Consider the following 19,437-nt stretch of genomic DNA (forward strand, 5'->3'; position numbering starts at 1 on the left):
TTATGTTTATAAATAAGTTAAGTACAATAAAAATTTAAAGAGTTTAGCTAAAAATGACTAAACCTCATTTTTACAACTATATGTTTATTTTAATTGTTTAACACTTGTAATACAGTTGTAATAGAGTTTTTGATTAAAACAAACAAGTATATTACCTTTATTTTATTAAAATTATTTTGACATTTTTGACTCAAAGTATTTTATTTTGTAGTTAAAAGTTTTGCTCATTTTGTTAAACATTCCTTCCCAAAATCTTCAGTGTTTTTTAAAATAATTGATTAAAAAAATATTAGCCAAAATGCAGCAAACTTTTTTAACACTTCAAACAAGCAATTCAAATTTACTATTGCAGTTGATAAAAATGTCAATTAATCCTCTCTTGCACATACTCACATACTTCTTTCATACTTCACATACATACTTCATAAGCGAAAGGTTCCGAGTTCGATCCCCAACACGTCTCTGGTAGTACCGCGCTCAACTTGTTTCTCCGCGCAGCAGCCTTGTTGGTCAATAGGGTGTCCCAAAAACACACTTTTTTTAAAATTTCAATGTGCTCTCAACTGATCCCCATTCTATAGGTCCTAAATAGCTACCAAAATCTTTTTTTTAATTTTTTAATGACTAGAAGTGATAGATGTAAATTCTGAGTTTTACGGTTTTGTACACTTATGTGTATTTACTAAAAAACAGCGCTATCTAGTATTTCAATATGTTTTAATATGATGTAATAATTAGTACACAAATAATTCCCATAGGATATTATTAAAGAATAGGATCATTCCCTATGAACATTGTTAGAGATTGATATTTTTCCCTCTGGACAATATTATTAGTTCATATAATTCCCCATGGATTGGTTCACAAATAACTCCATTTAGAAATTTTTTTTGAAGGAAAAAATTTCTAAATGGAATTATTTGTGCACGAAGGAATTCTAATTTGTGCACAAAGAAATTCTCGTGTAAACGGTTATAAAAGCCGTAACGGTAAACTTAGATAAAATATTATACGAGAGGGAATAACGACTTCATAGATTTTTGATGCAAATGTAACATTTAGTATAAATTTAGTTAAAAAACTGATTATTTCGAAATTCATATAAAAGTGGGTAGAACAGCTAAAAAAAAGAAGATGATAGGACAGAATAAGATAAAACGGAAAAATACAGAAAGGTTGAGGTATATTTACCTATTGAAGTACCCACTGAGGGAGTTACCTCAGAGACAGCTTCCATCTAATGGTGATATTCTTAGATACTATCAATTTATCCTTCGCGAGTCACAAGTTAAATACAAACCCACTTCTACTAATGTTGGTTGCAAATTGAAATCGAAATCCAAGGATCTTGTTTGTGAAAATGGTGTTTGTACAGATCCTGATAGTTCTTGCTTGGTATCTAGGATTAAAAAAATTTGGGATAATGCTGGGTTTGGCAAGAAATTTGTGATTTGTGGGTACAATATAAAGACTAAAATCATTAAACTTAATTTAAAATACAAGAAATTGATTAAATTGTCTTCTCTAAACTGAAACAGCAGTCTTGATAAGCAATTAGTTAGAGAAAGATTTTCTCACAGAATCCTATCAGCTTTTTGACATCTCGACTAAGAATTTTAAAAAAGATATTCTTGCTGATAGATTGAGAACAGATGATGCCAAGCTGGAAGATATAAAGTAAGTTCATTAAATAACACTTTTTTTAGTAGTGAGATTTTTTTTCCAATTAAAAGTAACTTAAGTAATAGCATATTATTTCCTTTAAAATATTTACGTTTAACTCTTTACATGGTTTGGTCATCTTCCAAGAAAAACTAGAACAATTATTAATTTATTTATAAATGGCTTAATAGATTTAAATATTTCTTAGTTTTTATGAAGACCAGAAGTTACATAGGAAAGGATTTACATATGGAAACAAAAGTCGATGAAGACTACAGTAGAAGAGTACTGGATGCAAACAGGAGAAAGAACAAGCTAGATAAGTTGAGAGAGAAAGAATTAGAGAGACAGAAAAACTTAAAAGATATCAATGATGTTTTGTTGTCACATGACTCCATGACAGAAGAGATTCAATTCAGCAGTGAGGAAGAAAAGTCAAACGAGGACTGTGAAATCAGCGAGGAAGATGATTTCCTGTGTAATGGTCGGAAACGCAGGTATAGTATTATTTTAATAACATAGTTGTAATTTTCACAAGCTAAAGCTGTTTTATTGAAAAGTATATAATTATAAATAGGTAGAAAAATATTATAAAATGATACCTAGGTACAATTCTGGAGATACAATAAATCTAGCAGTGAATGTTGAAAAGCTCATTGAATGTACTGCTGTTCCAGCAACAAGGTTCAATGTTGGTGTACGACCTCATCTGGCAATTTTAAGTGAAGTATTTAAAGCTGGAGGTATAGAAATTAATGATATACCGCTTTCAAGAAGCACACTTCATAGAAAAAAGTTCAAATATGTAGAACTTGAAGGAGACTTCAATATCTAATCATCTTAAAGGCCGACGGCTTATTCTTCATTTTGATACCAAACTGTTGGAACAAATTACCACTGGGCTTAACATTATCCAAAAAATTGAGCGACTTGCAGTCTCAGTGAGTTCCCCGGATGACGATACCATGGAAGACCATCTTTTAGGTGTTGTTCAATGTCCCTCTTCAAAGGGAGTTGACCAAGCAGAACAAGTGCACTCTTTTAGAACAAGTGCAATCTTTTAGAATATTACGGATGTACAGAGCAGATCATTGGTATATGCTGTGATACAACTGCAAGCAATACAGGCGGAGTAAATGGAGCAGTCCAAATTCTTACAGATATTTTGAAATTACCAATTTTGTGGATAATGTGTAGGAGACACATATATGAAGTACATGTATCTCACTATATGGCTGCCCTTACTGGTGAGAAAACTAAAGGTCCAAGAAGAGCTCTTTATGTCAAGCTAAAGAACAAATGACATGAAATCTGTGAGAAAGTGAATGAAGTGAAAAATTTATGTAAATTGGACTGGCAAAGAGATGATCTGAAGATTGGCTCTGTTCTTCGCACTGTTGCAGTGCGAAGAACAGAGCCAATCTTCAGATCATCTACTGATATAGTGTTTTCAATCTTCAGATCAACTACTGATATAGTGTTTTCAAGGAATGATTATGGTATAGTTTGTAAGCTTGCCTCCTTCTTCCTTGGAGTGGAAGTACATGATTTGAAAGCTATCCAGACGCATTGAGAAAAGTTAGTAAGAATATTGGAAATGATTTGCTTCTCAGCATGGGACGCCATCCGTGGTACTTAACTCCGCAACTCTGTGTTTTGTCCTTTGGGGATAAAGAAGTTTCTTCTGAAACAAAGCTAAGAATGCTGTTAGCTCTGATTGAGTTTGAAGAGCCAAATGAATTTCAGCGTTGTAAACCATCAAATGTACAAATTGGAGAGACCACAGAGCTACCTGAGTTGATTTCCGAGCAAAGCTACCTTCTCTTCAAACATTTTAAAATATCAAGAGCAAGTATAAAAGAATGGTTTAATAATAGTCTTAATACTACAGATGTTTTTAACCATCCACAGTTGCTAGATTTTATTGCATGGATCAAAAACATATCTGTTGTAAATGATGGTGCAGAAAGAAACATTAAGCTCATTAAAGATTTTCTTTCAGCTACTAGAGATGAAGATCACCTTCAAAATGTACTTTTTGTAGTTAAAAAGTCTAGAAAAAACTTGACTAAGACTATGACTAAAAAGGAGCTTGGGTTACTGTTCAAAATTTGTATTTTTTGAGAAGTGTTTCACCGCAATAAAATCTTAAATTTGCTAATAAATATTAGTTTTCATGTATTTTTTTTTGTATTTTCATATTTATAAATATAATCTATCAAGTTAAATAGTAGAAAACAATTGGAAATGATTTATACGCATCTAATTGTTTTGTTTTAATTTTCTAAAATGTGTTTCTATTAATGTTAAGCTAGCTTAACATTAAAATAGTAAAACTCAGATTTTACATCTAGCACCTCTCTGTCAAAATAAAACCGTCAAATTTTTTTTATTACTTATTTAGGTCACATAGAATGGGAATCAGTAGAGAGCTTTTTTTTTTTTTTTTTGGAACACCCTATTGGTCAAGGTTTGTGTTTCGGAGCTATAGTGCTGAGAGAGGGGTATAACCACAATTAAGTAGCCTCCTCATCTGTCTTTCGATTCTGCAAGGTTTTTTCTTGGACATTTTCTGCTTCACAATACACAATAACTATAATCAATAAACAAAATTAATAACTTCTTAAAAAATAATTTTTTTTAAAGATTTATTTTAACTAATTGAGAGTTCTACAATTATTTAAGCTGTTTAAACAATAGTTTAAAAAAAAACTAAAAACAAAAATTTTGGCTTTCTAGTTGATTAGTTAAAAATAACTTACAACCAGAGTACTGTAACCCAGGTTTTGTGTACACCTTATCACCCAAAATAAAGCAGTATTTTTGAAATTCCTGAAACTCTTTTAATGTCAACTTAAATATTCAGTATCTTCAAGTTTATTAATTTTGTTTGTCATTCGTTGTAACTCTTGTACACTTGGCAAAACAAGCTTCTCTACGAGATAAAATATACTGATCGAGATTTTGAATAAAGATGCAATGCATCAGAAATGTCTTCTAAAGAAAATGGTGCATTGTTTGTTTTATTTAATAAAGCTACTTTATGCCTAATATAACTTGCTCGCTTAAAATCTGTTTCATTATTAATAACATAACTAACAGCATTCTCCAGTTGAGAATAATATTGAATAATTCCTTTGTTTAAAAAAGTTTTACTTGTTAAAGTATCCAGTAAAATATATATCCAGAATCTTCTAAAGTTATATATATTGAAAACTTAGGTACTGGCCTACAATGTTCATATGATATTAAAGATATATATATATTTTTTTCAACAAAACTTTTCTTTACTGTTATTTATCATTGACTTAAAATTTTTTAAAATTGAATTAAATTGAATAGCGTCCATTTTTTTGAAGTTTTCAAACTCATCAGGTAAACTATTTCTTTCAGAGCACATTAACCCAGTGACATCTTGTTTTCTAAACACTATTGGAATAAAAGACACTGGTATACCTTGAAAGGCTGATGGAGGATGTACTAGAACAAACACTATCATTTAAGGTATAATTTTTCATTCAGCGCTTTTTTAAAATGTTTTTTGAAATAGCCGCGGTCAAATCGTCAAAGCAAAATGTAATTTGCCTAGTCATATAAAGCCATGCGATCACAAGTCTTCCTGTGAAAGACTGCAAATTTGTTAAAAATAAATAAATCATAAAAACATTTTAAAAATACACTTTTTTGCTTTGTGATTTTATTTTATAAAACAATATTTCTAATAGAGTTTTTTTAAAATAGACCAGTCAAAATCTGTTTTTTAAATATATACCAGTCATATTCAAAAGGCATTACTATCACACCTAAGGTTTTCCAGTAAATTTTAAAACTATTTTACTACCAGCATATTAATATCACTATTTAAAGATAACAACAACAATATTAAAAAAAACGAACCTTTCTTCTAGCTGGAGATTTTTTGTTATATCAATTTTCTTGTATGCGACAACAAACAAAAGGTCATGAAAAAAAACATTTTTTCCATTTCTTATTTTTTCAATTTCAGCAGACATGCACTTAAAAAGCAGTGGATGCGCTGATTTTTCCAATTTCAAAGTTTTATGCAGTGACTCAATAACTTTCCTGGCACTTTGGACACTTATTGAGCCGCTGTTACCTTTGTCTTCTGCATTCCAAGCTTCTTGGAAATTTCGAATATCTTGTTGAGACATAATTGGATCATCATCAGTTGAATAAAAGATTGAAAAATTTTCAATGACAACAGCAATAAATAAATTCAAAAAAATGTAGTTAATTATAAAATAAAAAGAATGAAAAAAAAAATACGCAGCTGTTGTGTTACCACAATTACTAAATTTATAATCTTCTTTATCATTCAATTTACAATAAGGCCAAGATAAAGTGGCATCACGCATCACACGATTCCAATCTTCACCTGTTGTCATACGAAATAAAAGTAGCATAGCATTATAGGTAGTTTCAAAATTTGCTTGATTATTTAATGCCAAACCATGTTTTACATTTCCAAAAAGAATAACTCCAACAAAAGCGTAGCAGGCCATTATCATTAGCATTACACCAATAGTAAAAAAGCACTTTGTCAAACTCATTACAACTGTCAACATAAGCATCCGCAAATCATTTGACTTTCCAGAAAAAGAAAGAAATCGTAGAATAAAAATAGCAACTCCAAATTGCTTTGCCTCATCATGTGTATTTCTTTGAGAAAATGACAATAATATCCAAACAGAAAATACAATGCCACTAAGAGTTAATATAAAGTCAAATCGATTTCTCCAGCTTAGCCAATATCCTTTAACAGAATAGGCAACAACCTTTAAAACTAAATCAATAAAGAATATTATGCAGCAAATAACTGCAATTGATATTAATGAAGAATTCCATATAGAATCAAGATCATTTGGCTCCCATTGGCCACGAAACAGAGTACCCACATTAACCAATAAAATAAATGCATAAAATTGATTATACCATTTACAATTAAAAAAGTCGTAAAGTTTTCCTCTAATAAAGCTATCCTTTGGTCGAGGTGGCAAGTGAAGTGGTTGTGCGAGTTCAAGTTTTTTTTTTAGATCTTTCCAACGCTTCTGCTCTACAGTCAATAACGCTGTTCCTTTGGTTTCATTAAAATTGCTGACAATAACACCAATAAATAGTGTTAGTCCTAAAAGACAAGCAGCAACTACATAAGCATGTGGGTATAGAATGCCTACCCATCCTGTTTGATCCTTAATTGTATCTCGAACATCAGTCCAACCTTCTAAAGATAATAATTCAAGTAAAGCAAGAAATGCCTTTCCTAAATTATCAAAGTCAAAATTGCGAGGATTCGACCAGACTCTAGGGACTAATATTTTTGTTTTGTTACCATTTAATCCTTGTAAATTGCGAGGAGAAGCAACAGTTTTATAAAACGATCCAACGCACTTATTTTTATTTTGAAAATCTGAATCATTACATTTCATTAATTTTTCAGCAAAAACCTGGACACCATAACTAGCAAAGGCAAACATCAAAACACCTTGGAGAATAGCAACCTTAAAAATGTCTTTATAACCACTGAGCAGTACCCATACTACTTTTCGCAGTGGTGGAGCAAGTGTAATAATTCTTAAAGGACGCAAAGCTCGTAAAACCAATATATATTGAGCAGCTGAAAATGGGGGTATAATCTTTGGTTGCCATACTAAGTAAATTAGACTAACAATATAAATAAATACATGCAAAACTCCGCCAACATCTTGAATAAATGCATTGGGTGTAAACAAGAGACCATCAGCAACAATTTTCAGAGTTAACTCGATTGAGGTGGATATTACAAATACATATTCAATAATTGATAATACTTTGCAATCAGAATTGTGAAATACTCTAACATTTACAGTCTCAAATGCCATAGCTAAACAAGAAATCTGAGTAAATAATAACATAAGCCAATCAAGATAAGTTTGTGATCCAATATACCGTTTTAATCTATCAAAACTAAATGCACCAACCTGAATGCTTTTATCATCTGTGTTGAAAGCACGATATCTAGCATGTACAATTTTATGAATAAACATTCTAAGAGGATGTTTAGATGAAAATATAAACAATGATTTGTCAAATGTAGGGTGATTTTCACGAAGATAATCAATGTGAGACTCTTTTTTGTAATGGGCTTCTTCTAACTTTTGTCTCATTAATGCAACATCAATGTCTTTTTTTTTATTCGTCTTAGTTTGAATACGTTTATTTTCTTGTGTCAAAGTTGAAATTTTATGATTACTCAATCGAAGTCCAAGCATTGGACGAAAACCAGAAGAAGTCTCTCTCGGTGAATAAAGATTAGAAGATGGACTTATCCTTGGACTATGCCTCATAGCTTTTAAATTTGACAACTTGCCATTTGCTACTTCACTCCCCTTATAAGAAGTCCTTTTACTATGTACTTCAGCTATAAATTCAGATATTGTTGATTGCTTTCTTAACTGTGTCAGATAGTGTAACTCATTTGGCTTGTCTTCAAAAAAACTGAGCCTAAATTCATTTAAACATGATTTGGAAGTATTTGATGACTTTTTAGAAAGGTGTGCTATAATGTTGTTTGCATCTTCAACATCATTTAAAGATGTTATAAACTTGTTAACAAAGCTTTGTCGTACCTTAGGTAAGCTGCACTCATTCATGTTGTCAAGGCTGACTAATTTTGGCCTAGGTTTTAACTTCTCAAACAACTGAATTCTAGCTGGTAGTGCCTCTTGAGTGTCAGCAACTTCAACACCTTGTCTATGTTGTTTCAATAGTTTAACGCCTTCTTCAAGCTCAAGATTATCAAGAATTAATGCAACAAACACACTCAAAAGTATTGTTGCAGCAAGAAGATGAAAACTAATAAAGGTTATAAAGACAAGCCATGAATACTTTTTCTGGCCTTGCCAAAGAAGATCATTCATTACACCATTCCAATTTTCAGACATAAACACTTGAAACATAGCAACGGTTGCATTTGGAAAATCACCAAAACTAGTTTCACTTAAAATTGAAAAAACTTTATTATTACTTTGATTTGATGTACCAATCCCACAAAAAAGTTGCATCGTCACTCCTGAAGCAATGACTAAAACAGCAAGAGTAAACAAAAGTAAATTTCCAAGCTTTTTTCCACTTCCAAGTATGCGATTTAAAAACACAGTTAGTGAACTGGATATTAAAACTAATCTGAACACACGCATAACTTGAAACAAAGCACATCCTTTATATCCATTCATTAGAGGAAATATTAAAACAGTACTACCTATACATAGAGCACCCTCAAAACGACAGGTGAATGAATTATAATATCGCTTAAACCCCATTGCTATAATCTTCAATATTAATTCTATATCAAAAATAATAGTAAAAACTATTGGAGAAACTGAAAGTGATTTTGAGTTAACAGCTTGAATAACTGCATCTATAAAAATGCAAAAATAAATAAAACATTTAAATTTCAATGTGTTGACAAACTTATGAACTGACTGTGACACATAGTTTTTTGGAAATAGCTGCTCTATTCTAATGAGTTCCATCTGTGAATCTATCTTTTGCAAAACTCTTTGATCAGTGTTTTTTTTTTTAGAGCTGTTATTTAGTCTGCTAACCTGTATACGAAGATCAGCAAATGCTTCAGTAATAATTGCTATGAATACATTTTTAACAAGCCATGCAATAAAAAAAATTAATGCAACATTATAGACTACAGCAAATGCAAAATGACGAGTATTTATTGCATCATACATCATGTAAGACCAGCCTTCCATTGAGGATGCCTCGTATACAGTTAAAAGTCCAGTCAATATGTGCTCAAAATATCTCCGATCTTGACGAAATTTTTCAAATTGTAAAGGTTTACAAGTAAAACCTTCAGGACATTGAAATGAAGAACTGTAGTTTTTAGAGCAACGTGACGCTGGAATCAAAAAATCATTATTTGAAATATTATTAGGATCTGCTGAAAGTTTAACACAGTAATACTTCATTATTCCAAACATTTGCACTCCAATTACAGCTGCTAAAGACATAAAATAAGCAGTAAAAAGTAGTACGCTTCCAATTTGCTTTAGAGAACGCAATGACACTGATTTTGGTAAACTTATATTCAACAAAGATTTCATAACACGAAATAATAAAAAAGGTCTTGGAGCACGTATAAAAGAAATGACAATATAATCTAATTCAACATTTGGAAAAAATTTTTTGATTTCCAAAAACTGTAGAATAACTGATATAATAATGCAAACTACCATCACAAACTCAAACACTCTACCAGGACTGCGAAAATAAGAGTTCTTTGATAAAATAATTCCTTTGGCAACTATTTTTAATACTATTTCAAAAGATAAAACTATACCAGTGATGAAGTCCATAACAATAGTCAAATATTTTAATGATGGAACAGCTTTAAATGTTTGAGGAGTATTCATGCAAACAGAGATAACACTGATAATACACGCACCACGAATTATAATTTGAAACCATAGCTTCTTCCAAATAAACCTAAAGTTACAATTGATATACTCTGAGAAAATCTTTTTGACTGAGAAATATTTTTTACAATATATAACTTTAACTTTAGACTTTCCTATAAACATAAACGTATAATAAGTATAATATAATGACAATTTATTATGTAATCCATACTTATTAAGAAATAGTCTATGACAAAAGAGTGTTAACTGCCCTTTTTAGTTTAAAACTAAACTAAAAATAATCTCATCAAGGATAAATACTCTAGAGAAGAAAACTCCAGCATAGTAATTCCCTTTATGTAAGAATTCAATATCACAATTCATATTGATTAAGTCGTAATAAAAACTATTAGATCATTCTTTTTAAACTGCAGATTAAAGTTGCTCTTAGTACTGCAGATTGTGCAAATGCAAATTCAATGACATCCTAGTATGGAATAATGATGTCATTTTTGGGCTGATTCTACTAATGAGGTGCTTTTTTTCTAGACAAGATCAAAAGTTGTATCCCAAATGTTGCTGAACATGATCTAACTGTCAAGCTAGAGCCTCTGTCCTGTAGTTGTAATATTGCATCTTCTTCAATAAAATACCAAATGGTCACTGCTCTAGTGAGCTAACATCACTTGTTACATCAAGCAGAAATAAAACATTTGTTTTTTTGCTTTTATCCTTATAATTTTATTTAAAATATCAATAAATCTTATCATGATGTTTATATTTTAATTATATTATTTCCAATTTAAATATATTGTTTGTATAACCCTTTTTAAATATAAGTTTTAAAATTCTGAGGTCAGCAATTGTTTGTTGACCTTAGACACTGCCAGCAGTAGTATTCACTTTTCTTTGTTAAACCCTGTGATAAGCTATTTTCTGATTAAAAGTAAAACAGCAATTTTTAACGTTAAATAAAATAAACTTATTCTTATGTATTATTATAAAAACTCGTGTTCTTATGAGCAAACTTAGTTATTGAAAGACTGTTAACACCAAAATCTAACCCTGCTATACCCTACATTTAAAACGGCTATCGTAGAAATTTTCTATAATATTAAGAAAATATATCATATTTATATGATTTATCCTTTTATTGTAAAAAAAAAATTACTATTATAATTATTATAAAATAACTTTTATATCATTTTTTAACTTTTCATATAACTTTGCTTAATTTGAGACCCAACATGATACACTTTTGAAGGACTTTTTTTGTTGTTGATAAAATTAGGAACTCATTAAATGCTCAAGGGTCTTAAGAGACCTCTAAAAATAGTTTTTAATCAAAAAAATTTCAAATCGAGTGTTTTTTTTTATCATATAGAACACATAAAAGGGTGGCAGCTTATTTATTTTTCATAAATATTTTTCAAAAATGTTGTCTTTTAGGACACCCTAATATATATACATATATATATATATATATATATATATATATATATATATATATATATATATATATATATATATAAATATAAATTAGTAGAAAATCACTTAGCACTTTTTTTTTCATTTCACACTGTGTTTCATCAATAAAGACTCATCAGAAATGAATGATCAAACTAATAAAACTTCAATTTATACCAAAAATTAAATTACAGGAAAATTACAAATGTCTTAACTACTGTAAATTTTCACACATTAGTGGAATTTGCTGACACTACTATAAAAAGAATTCTTTAGAAATGATTACTTATGCTTTTTTAAAAAATATTTTTTAAAAGGGGGATTTAATGTAAATATTGTTTGAGCTCATTTATTTTTATAGTTTTTTAGGAGAAACTTATTTTCGTACCTACTTCTAAAAACAACACTTTTTGAAAATGTCTGATGGCACCCCTAAATGTGTTCTATGTAATAAATTGATACTACATTTAAAAAATTTTTGAATAAAAAAATGTTTTAGGGGTCGCTCAAGACCCTTAAACATCAGAGGGATCCCTAATATTTTGAAAAAAAAAGTTCTTTAAAAGCATATTATGTTGGGTCTCAAAAGTGAAATTTTATAAAACATCCAAAAACAATAATCATTTTATATAAAGATTACTAGTTTAAATTTTATGGCTTAAAAACCATCATTTTTTAACAAAAAATAAAAAAGTACATACTTTCATTGTTTTTTTAAATAAACTTTTATAATTAGTGTTTTTATAAAATTTTTTATTATTTTTGAAATTTTTATAAAATTTCACTTCTTTTGAGACCCAACATATATATATATATATATATATATATATATATATATATATATATACGTATGTATATATGTCTTAAAATGCGGTAGTGGTGTAGTGGTAAGAGCGCTCGCTTTGTAAACGAGAGGTTCGGAGTTCGACTCCCACCACGTCCCTGGAAGTACCGCGCTCAACTTAGTTTCTCCGCGCAGCGGCCTTCGTGTTTCGGAGTTAAAGAGTTGAGAGAGGGTTGCACCACGAATAAGGACTAAAAAAAAAAAAAAAAAAAAAAAAATATATAAAAAAAAAAAAAAAAAAAAAAAATGAGTATCCTCCTCGACTGTAGTGGCCCCCCTCAGGCCTTGGGGAGGGGCATAATCGAAAAAAAAAAAAAAAAAAAAATGTATATATATATATATATATATATATATATACGTATGTATATATGTATGTATGTATATATATATATATATATATATATATATATATATAAATATATATATATGTATATATATATATATACTTAAATATATATATATTTATATATTTAAATATATATATGTAAATTATGTTAGTGTATTTTACAAATAGAGTGCTCAATGTTCTTAAAGAACAGAGCATTAATAAATTAGTAAAAAACATTTATCTAACTTTTTTCTTCAACTTGAAGTTTCACCATTGCTGGATCATCAGGAAGAGAAAAAAAGTTAGATGAGTGTTTTTTACTAATTTATAAATATATATATATATTTTTTTGTTATTTCACCTCCCCAAGGCCCAGAAGGCCACTACAGATGAGGAGGCTACTTAATTGTGGTTATAACCCTCTCTTAACTCTATAACTCCGAAACACGAACCTTGACGAACAAGGCCGCTGCGCGGAGAAACAAGTTGAGCGCGGTACTACCAGGGACGTGGTGGGGATCGAACTCGGAACCTCTCGCTTATGAAGCGAGCGCTCTACCACTACACCACTACCGCAAGAGCGCTCTACCACTACACCACTACCGCAATATATATATATATATATATATATATATATATATATATATATATATATATATATATATATAATTACTAATTTATAAATATATATATATATATATATATATATATATATATATATATATATATATATATATATATATATATATATATAACAGGGTGCAACATATTGTTTCTTTTTAATGAAGGTTGACATTAATATTTTTATTTATTGACGAATGTCTAATTTAAGAGGTATATGTCAAATAAGGGAGTTTTATTTTCAAACAATATTTGTTCTTGGTAATAAGTCATTAGATATATCAAAGATACTTATTGAATTTAATCACTTTTGTTTTTTTCAATACAATTTTGCAAAGTGTGCGCAAATTAATGATAAATAATATGCAATGACCTAATTATTGTAAACTGTTATCCATTAAAACAAAATAGTGAACTTTTCTCAATTTAGTTTGTTAAATTCATTTACTAATAAAAAAAACAAAAACTTGAAAAAATTAAAAAAGGAAACTAAAAATAAAATAAAAGTTGCTTTGACATTTTTTTTTTTTTTAATTTTTAAAAATAAAAATACCATATTAAGTAATTAAAAATAAGTTTTTAAAAATAAAAAATATCATATTATTGGCAGCAGCCTCACTAGGCAGGTGCAGGCTGCACCGGGTAACACCATCACCTGACACAGAAGGGTGACACTAAATAGAAAAATGCAAATATGACAGTATGCCTCTAACTTTTTTTAAAGGGCCTTTTTTATTTTTTTTATTAGAAATTAGAAACCTGTGTCATTAGCCCTGTTAGTGAAAGTCTAGTGGGGTGACACTAAAACTTTACTGCACTGGGTAACGCCAACCTCAGCGATGCCACTGATTATTGGTGATGTTAAACGCATAAAAAATGAAAACTATAATTAACATAATGATACTATATATTCTATTAGATTATATATATTTCAAAAGAACTGTAAAATTATTTTCAAAATATATAAAAGTATTTTTAATATGCAAACAAACATTATTTCACTTTAAGGAAAATGAAAAAATTAAAAAAAAGCATGCTTAAAAAAATGTATACAATTGTAATGTTTAAGCATGGTTTCTTTTGAAGTTAATTGCGAATGCATTAACTTAAAGTAAAAAATTACATGCTTGTAACGCATGCAAAAACCATGCTAAAACACAATTAGTTTCTTCAATAGCGTACTTAGTTATTTTACTTAAAAGTAACGCTATTGAAGAAAGTAATCAACAATTACTTTCTTCAATAGAAAAAACACATTTTAAATGTTAGTAACTAATTGTTTTTTATTATAAGTATGTGTTTTTTATAATAAATAAAAAACTATCAATTGCATAATTATTTGAAAAAAAAATATGCTGAAGTATTGCGTTCATTTTAAAAATTTTAGGCAAACTCTAACGTTTGCATAAGTAAAAATTAAGAAACGTTCGTAATTAAGACATTTTATTGTTAATAGTTTTTGAAAGAATATGTAAGATTTCAAAAAAAGAATTATATTATAAGGTTCTTACTGCATTGCAATAATAACAATGGGATGTATTGTTGCTTATGAATAACCACAAAAGTAAATAAGCCCATTTTTCACAAATGGCTTACAAGGACTGGTCCATTATGGATACTTTAAATTCAGACCAAATGCATTCTTATATGGATTACATAGACCATGAAGCAAGTCTTTTTGCAGAAATTAGAATAACTGATAACTATATGATAATAAATTATCTTCTAAGTTGAACTGACTTAATTAAAGTTTATCATATTAGCTAAATTGGGTAATAATGTAAACTTTAATTGCGTAGAGTTTGGTCGATGTCACAAAATTTTACTAATTAGAATTCTGGGATTGATATTCGGACAAAAAAATCATTTTTGTAAGCATAACTGGTCTATTAAGTGTAATGTATTTCTTATAAGGCTTATGATTGTGATATAAGTTTATATTGGCATTGGAAAAAAAGTTGAACGAGGTTTATTGTTGGTCAAAATGATCCTAAAGCATTTTTAAAAAACGCGTTTTTTTAAATTTAATGTTGACAAGATAAAATGATGGATTGAGTGTCATAGACAAAAAAGGTGGAAAAAGATGTCGATTTAAGTAAAACTAACTGCAACTAATAAGCCTTCTTTAAAAACATGCTTAATTCCTCTAGATTGTAAAAAAAGGTCACCCCACAATTAAAATTACGAATCCTCATTTATTTAATCTTGTTACTGCTACTACTAATACATGTGGCTTTGCTGAAAATCATTTAAAACTTGTATAGATTAGAAGTGTTTTAAGTTTTTGTATAAAGAACATTTTGGAAAATTCCAGAATATTTTAGACAACTTTAGAACATTCTGGAACAATTAAGAATATTCTAGAACAATTTAGAACATTCTGGAACAATTAAGACTGCGTATATATAGTTGCTTATCTAATTTTATCATTGTTTACAGACCAACTGTACAACGAAAACAACTTTAATAACTTGGCTGAAGTACTGAATAAATACAAAAAAGCTTTAAGCTTTTTGAAAAATCACTGGAAACGAGAGCCATCCATACTACAGATCCCCAGAAGTAATCAATGCGCAGAGCGCGCAGGTAAATCAATAAAGGAAATGTATTTGTCATGCAAAAATAAAGGCAAATTGCACCTTCTATTCCTTCTATGGAACAACCAAGAGCAAGGTCAATGGTCAGAGTCATTGTTGGATTGAAAATTTAATGAATTACATGACTATGAGGTTTTAAATACATTTAAATACACAGACCTATTGTCAAAACAGTTATTTTTATAGCTACGTATCTAAGATTGAGATATTTTTTTATCTTGTCTTAACATCTAAAGTTTCAGATGTTTAAAGATTTTCACAAATAGAGGCAGGCGTTATTTATATATACATATACATATATATATATATATATGCATATATGTATGTATATATATATATATATACATACATATCTATATATTTATATATATATATATATATATATATATATATACATATACATATATATATATATATATATTTATATATATATATATATATATATATATATATATTTATATATATATATATATATATATATATATGTATATATATATATATATATATAATTTTTAAGTGACATCTTTAACAGTATGTGTAATAATATTATAAGCATTAAAACATCATATACGGTATCATACTATTTATTTCTTTATTCACATAATATTTTGGCTCATATAGTGAGAGCCATTATCAAACTGTTTTAATGCTTATAATATATATATATATATATATATATATATATATATATATATATATATATATATATATATATATATATATATATATATATATATATATATATATATATATATCTCAAAAATATCCCGATCCCAGACAAAAAAAGTTATACTATTTCATTAATAGACAAAGTAGAACACTTTATAAAAAGAATTCGTTGGAAAGCCCATTTTTTCTTAGAATCTGAAAAAAATAAAAACCCTTTAATTGAAAAAAAACAGAATGAAAATTATGGATTCAAAACAAAAAACGCCCCACCATTTATTTCTGACCTGGAAAATTTTGAAAATGATTTATTACACTTAATTAAAACTATAAAATTCCAAAACATAAATAATGAATTCCAAAAACAATTAAAATTAGACATTAATAATATAAAATTGAACCCTAATATTTTAGTTTTTGCTGACAAAACAAGTAACATTTACCAAATTACCCCAGAAACTCATCAAAAAATACTGCGCGATAATATTTCTAATAATTATACAAAAGCACCAAAAAACTTGGAAAACGCCATTAATTTAGAAGCTCAAAACATCGCCAAAAATATTAATTTAGATGCGAGAATTGAATCAGTTGCACCAGCGCAAGCATTTGTTTCGCTAAAAGATCACAAACCAAATTTTCAAAATAAACTCCCTTGTAGGCTACTAGTACCTTCAAAAAGTGAACTAGGGCATGTTAGTAAAATAAAACTAGACAAAATTAATAACTCTATTCGGAAAAAATTAGGTTTACATCAGTGGAAAAATACCACTGATGTTATAGATTGGTTTTCTAAAATTAACAATAAAAATGAATGCACATTTATACAACTTGATATTATTGATTTTTACCCCTCAATTACAGCAGAAATTTTAGATAAAACAATAGAATTTGGAAAATCCCATTTAGAAATTACTGAGGACACTATCCGTATAATTAAGCACTGCAGAAAAAATTTACTCTATTTTGATAAGGAAACGTGGAAGAAAAAAACCACGCACGAATGCTTTGATGTAACAATGGGAAGTTACGACGGAGCAGAAATTTGCGAATTTGTAGGTTTATATATTTTAAATACCCTTGCTAAAATAATCCAAATTAATCAATTAGGTCTTTATCGCGACGACGGTTTAATAATAATGCATAAAAAATCAGGGCCACAACTCGATAAAATTAGAAAAGATATTATTAAAGTTTTTAAAAATATTGGCTTCCTAATTGAAATAAATATAAATTTAAAAATAGTGAATTTTCTTGATGTCACATTTAACCTCTCAGAAAGTTCCTATAAGCCCTACAAAAAACCTAATGACGAATTATTGTATATTAATGTAAATTCGAACCATCCCCCTCAAATTCTAAAACAAATTCCAATTTCAATTAACAATAGGCTAAACCAAAACTCTTCTAATGAAAATATTTTTAACTCCTCTAAACGCGTTTATGAAGATGCCCTTAAAAAAAGTGGCTTTCAAAATTTCGAGCTAAAATTTGAAAAGAAAATTGCAAAAAAGCGTAATAGAAATAGAAACATAATTTGGTTCAACCCCCCGTACAGCAAAAATGTTTCAACAAATATTGGTAAAATTTTTCTAAAATTAGTAGACAAACATTTTCCTCCCTCTAATAAATTACATAAGATTTTTAACAGAAATACCATTAAAGTAAGTTATAGTTGTACAAAAAATTTAGAAAGAATTATAAAAGGCCACAACTACGCGTTAATTAATAAAAATGAACATATAAAAGAAAAAAACACTGATTATTGTAATTGTAAACAAAAAATAGATTGCCCTCTAAATGGAAAATGCCTTTCGAAAAATGTAATTTACAAGTGCATTGTTTCCTCACAAAACAACCCTGATAAACAATATATTGGCTTAACCGAGGGGGAATGGAAAAAACGTTATGCCAACCACAAACAATCGTTTAAACACAAAAAATATTCAAAAGAGACTATGCTGTCAAAATATATTTGGGATTTAAAAGAAAAAAATAAAATTTTTAATTTACAATGGTCTATTCTAAAATCTGCCCCTGCCTATAATAACATTTCCAAAAAATGTATGCTATGTTTGCAAGAAAAATTTGAAATAATTACTCATTTGAATCAAGAAAATTTATTAAATAAAAAATCTGAATTAATTTCTAAATGTAGGCACGAAAATAAATACCTCTTAAAAAATTATAAAAACAAATGACCAAATTAAACTATCCCCATTCCAAAGAAAATTATTTCATAATTACTTTCTGTAACTTCCCGTTAACAAAAAAATATAGTAATTAAAAATTTTTTATAATAATTTATAACTTCCTGTAAAATATTTTTTTCTATAAATTGAATTTTTTTTGAGATTTAGTAACTCTTCCTGATGATCCAGCGATGGTGAAACTCCGAGTCGAAGATAAAAGTTAGATAAGTGTTTTTTACTAATTATATATATATATATATATATATATATATATATATGTAGTTTTTCATTTATTTTATTTTTAACATTATGTTTTACAGGGAATCTCAACTTTGCAATAATGTGCTCAAATATTTTTATTTGATAAAATTTAAAGGGTATCAGTCTTTTTTCACCAATAAGAAAATAATAAAAGTAGATTAGTACAGGAATTCAATATCTGAGGGAGTATAGTTTAAATGTCTCTTTAATTTTAGGGCCTTTACAGCAAAGTAAAAATTTTTATTATTTAAGTTCTATTATGCACACTTTTTATATAAGAAATTTGAAAAAAGCCTGAAGATTTAAGGCAAATTGAGTTTTATTTGCTGCTTATTGTTTAGTAGATATTTTTAAAAAATCCATAAAAAACTAATTTTATAGTTTTTTG

General features: G+C 28.3%; 1 protein-coding gene across 1 annotated transcript in view; it reads right to left on the bottom strand.

The window, feature by feature from the left end:
- The window catches only part of LOC100208516 (sodium leak channel NALCN), a 57,472-nt gene that overhangs the window by 22,645 nt on the left and 15,390 nt on the right, over positions 1–19,437 (bottom strand). The window contains exon 2 of the mRNA XM_065794103.1: positions 5,560–10,161. Within this exon, the coding sequence (XP_065650175.1) occupies positions 5,560–10,161 (4,602 nt within the window). The remainder of the gene's footprint in view (positions 1–5,559; positions 10,162–19,437) is intronic.

The sequence above is a fragment of the Hydra vulgaris genome, chromosome 03 (assembly GCF_038396675.1).
Source record: "Hydra vulgaris chromosome 03, alternate assembly HydraT2T_AEP".
NCBI lineage: Eukaryota > Metazoa > Cnidaria > Hydrozoa > Anthoathecata > Hydridae > Hydra > Hydra vulgaris.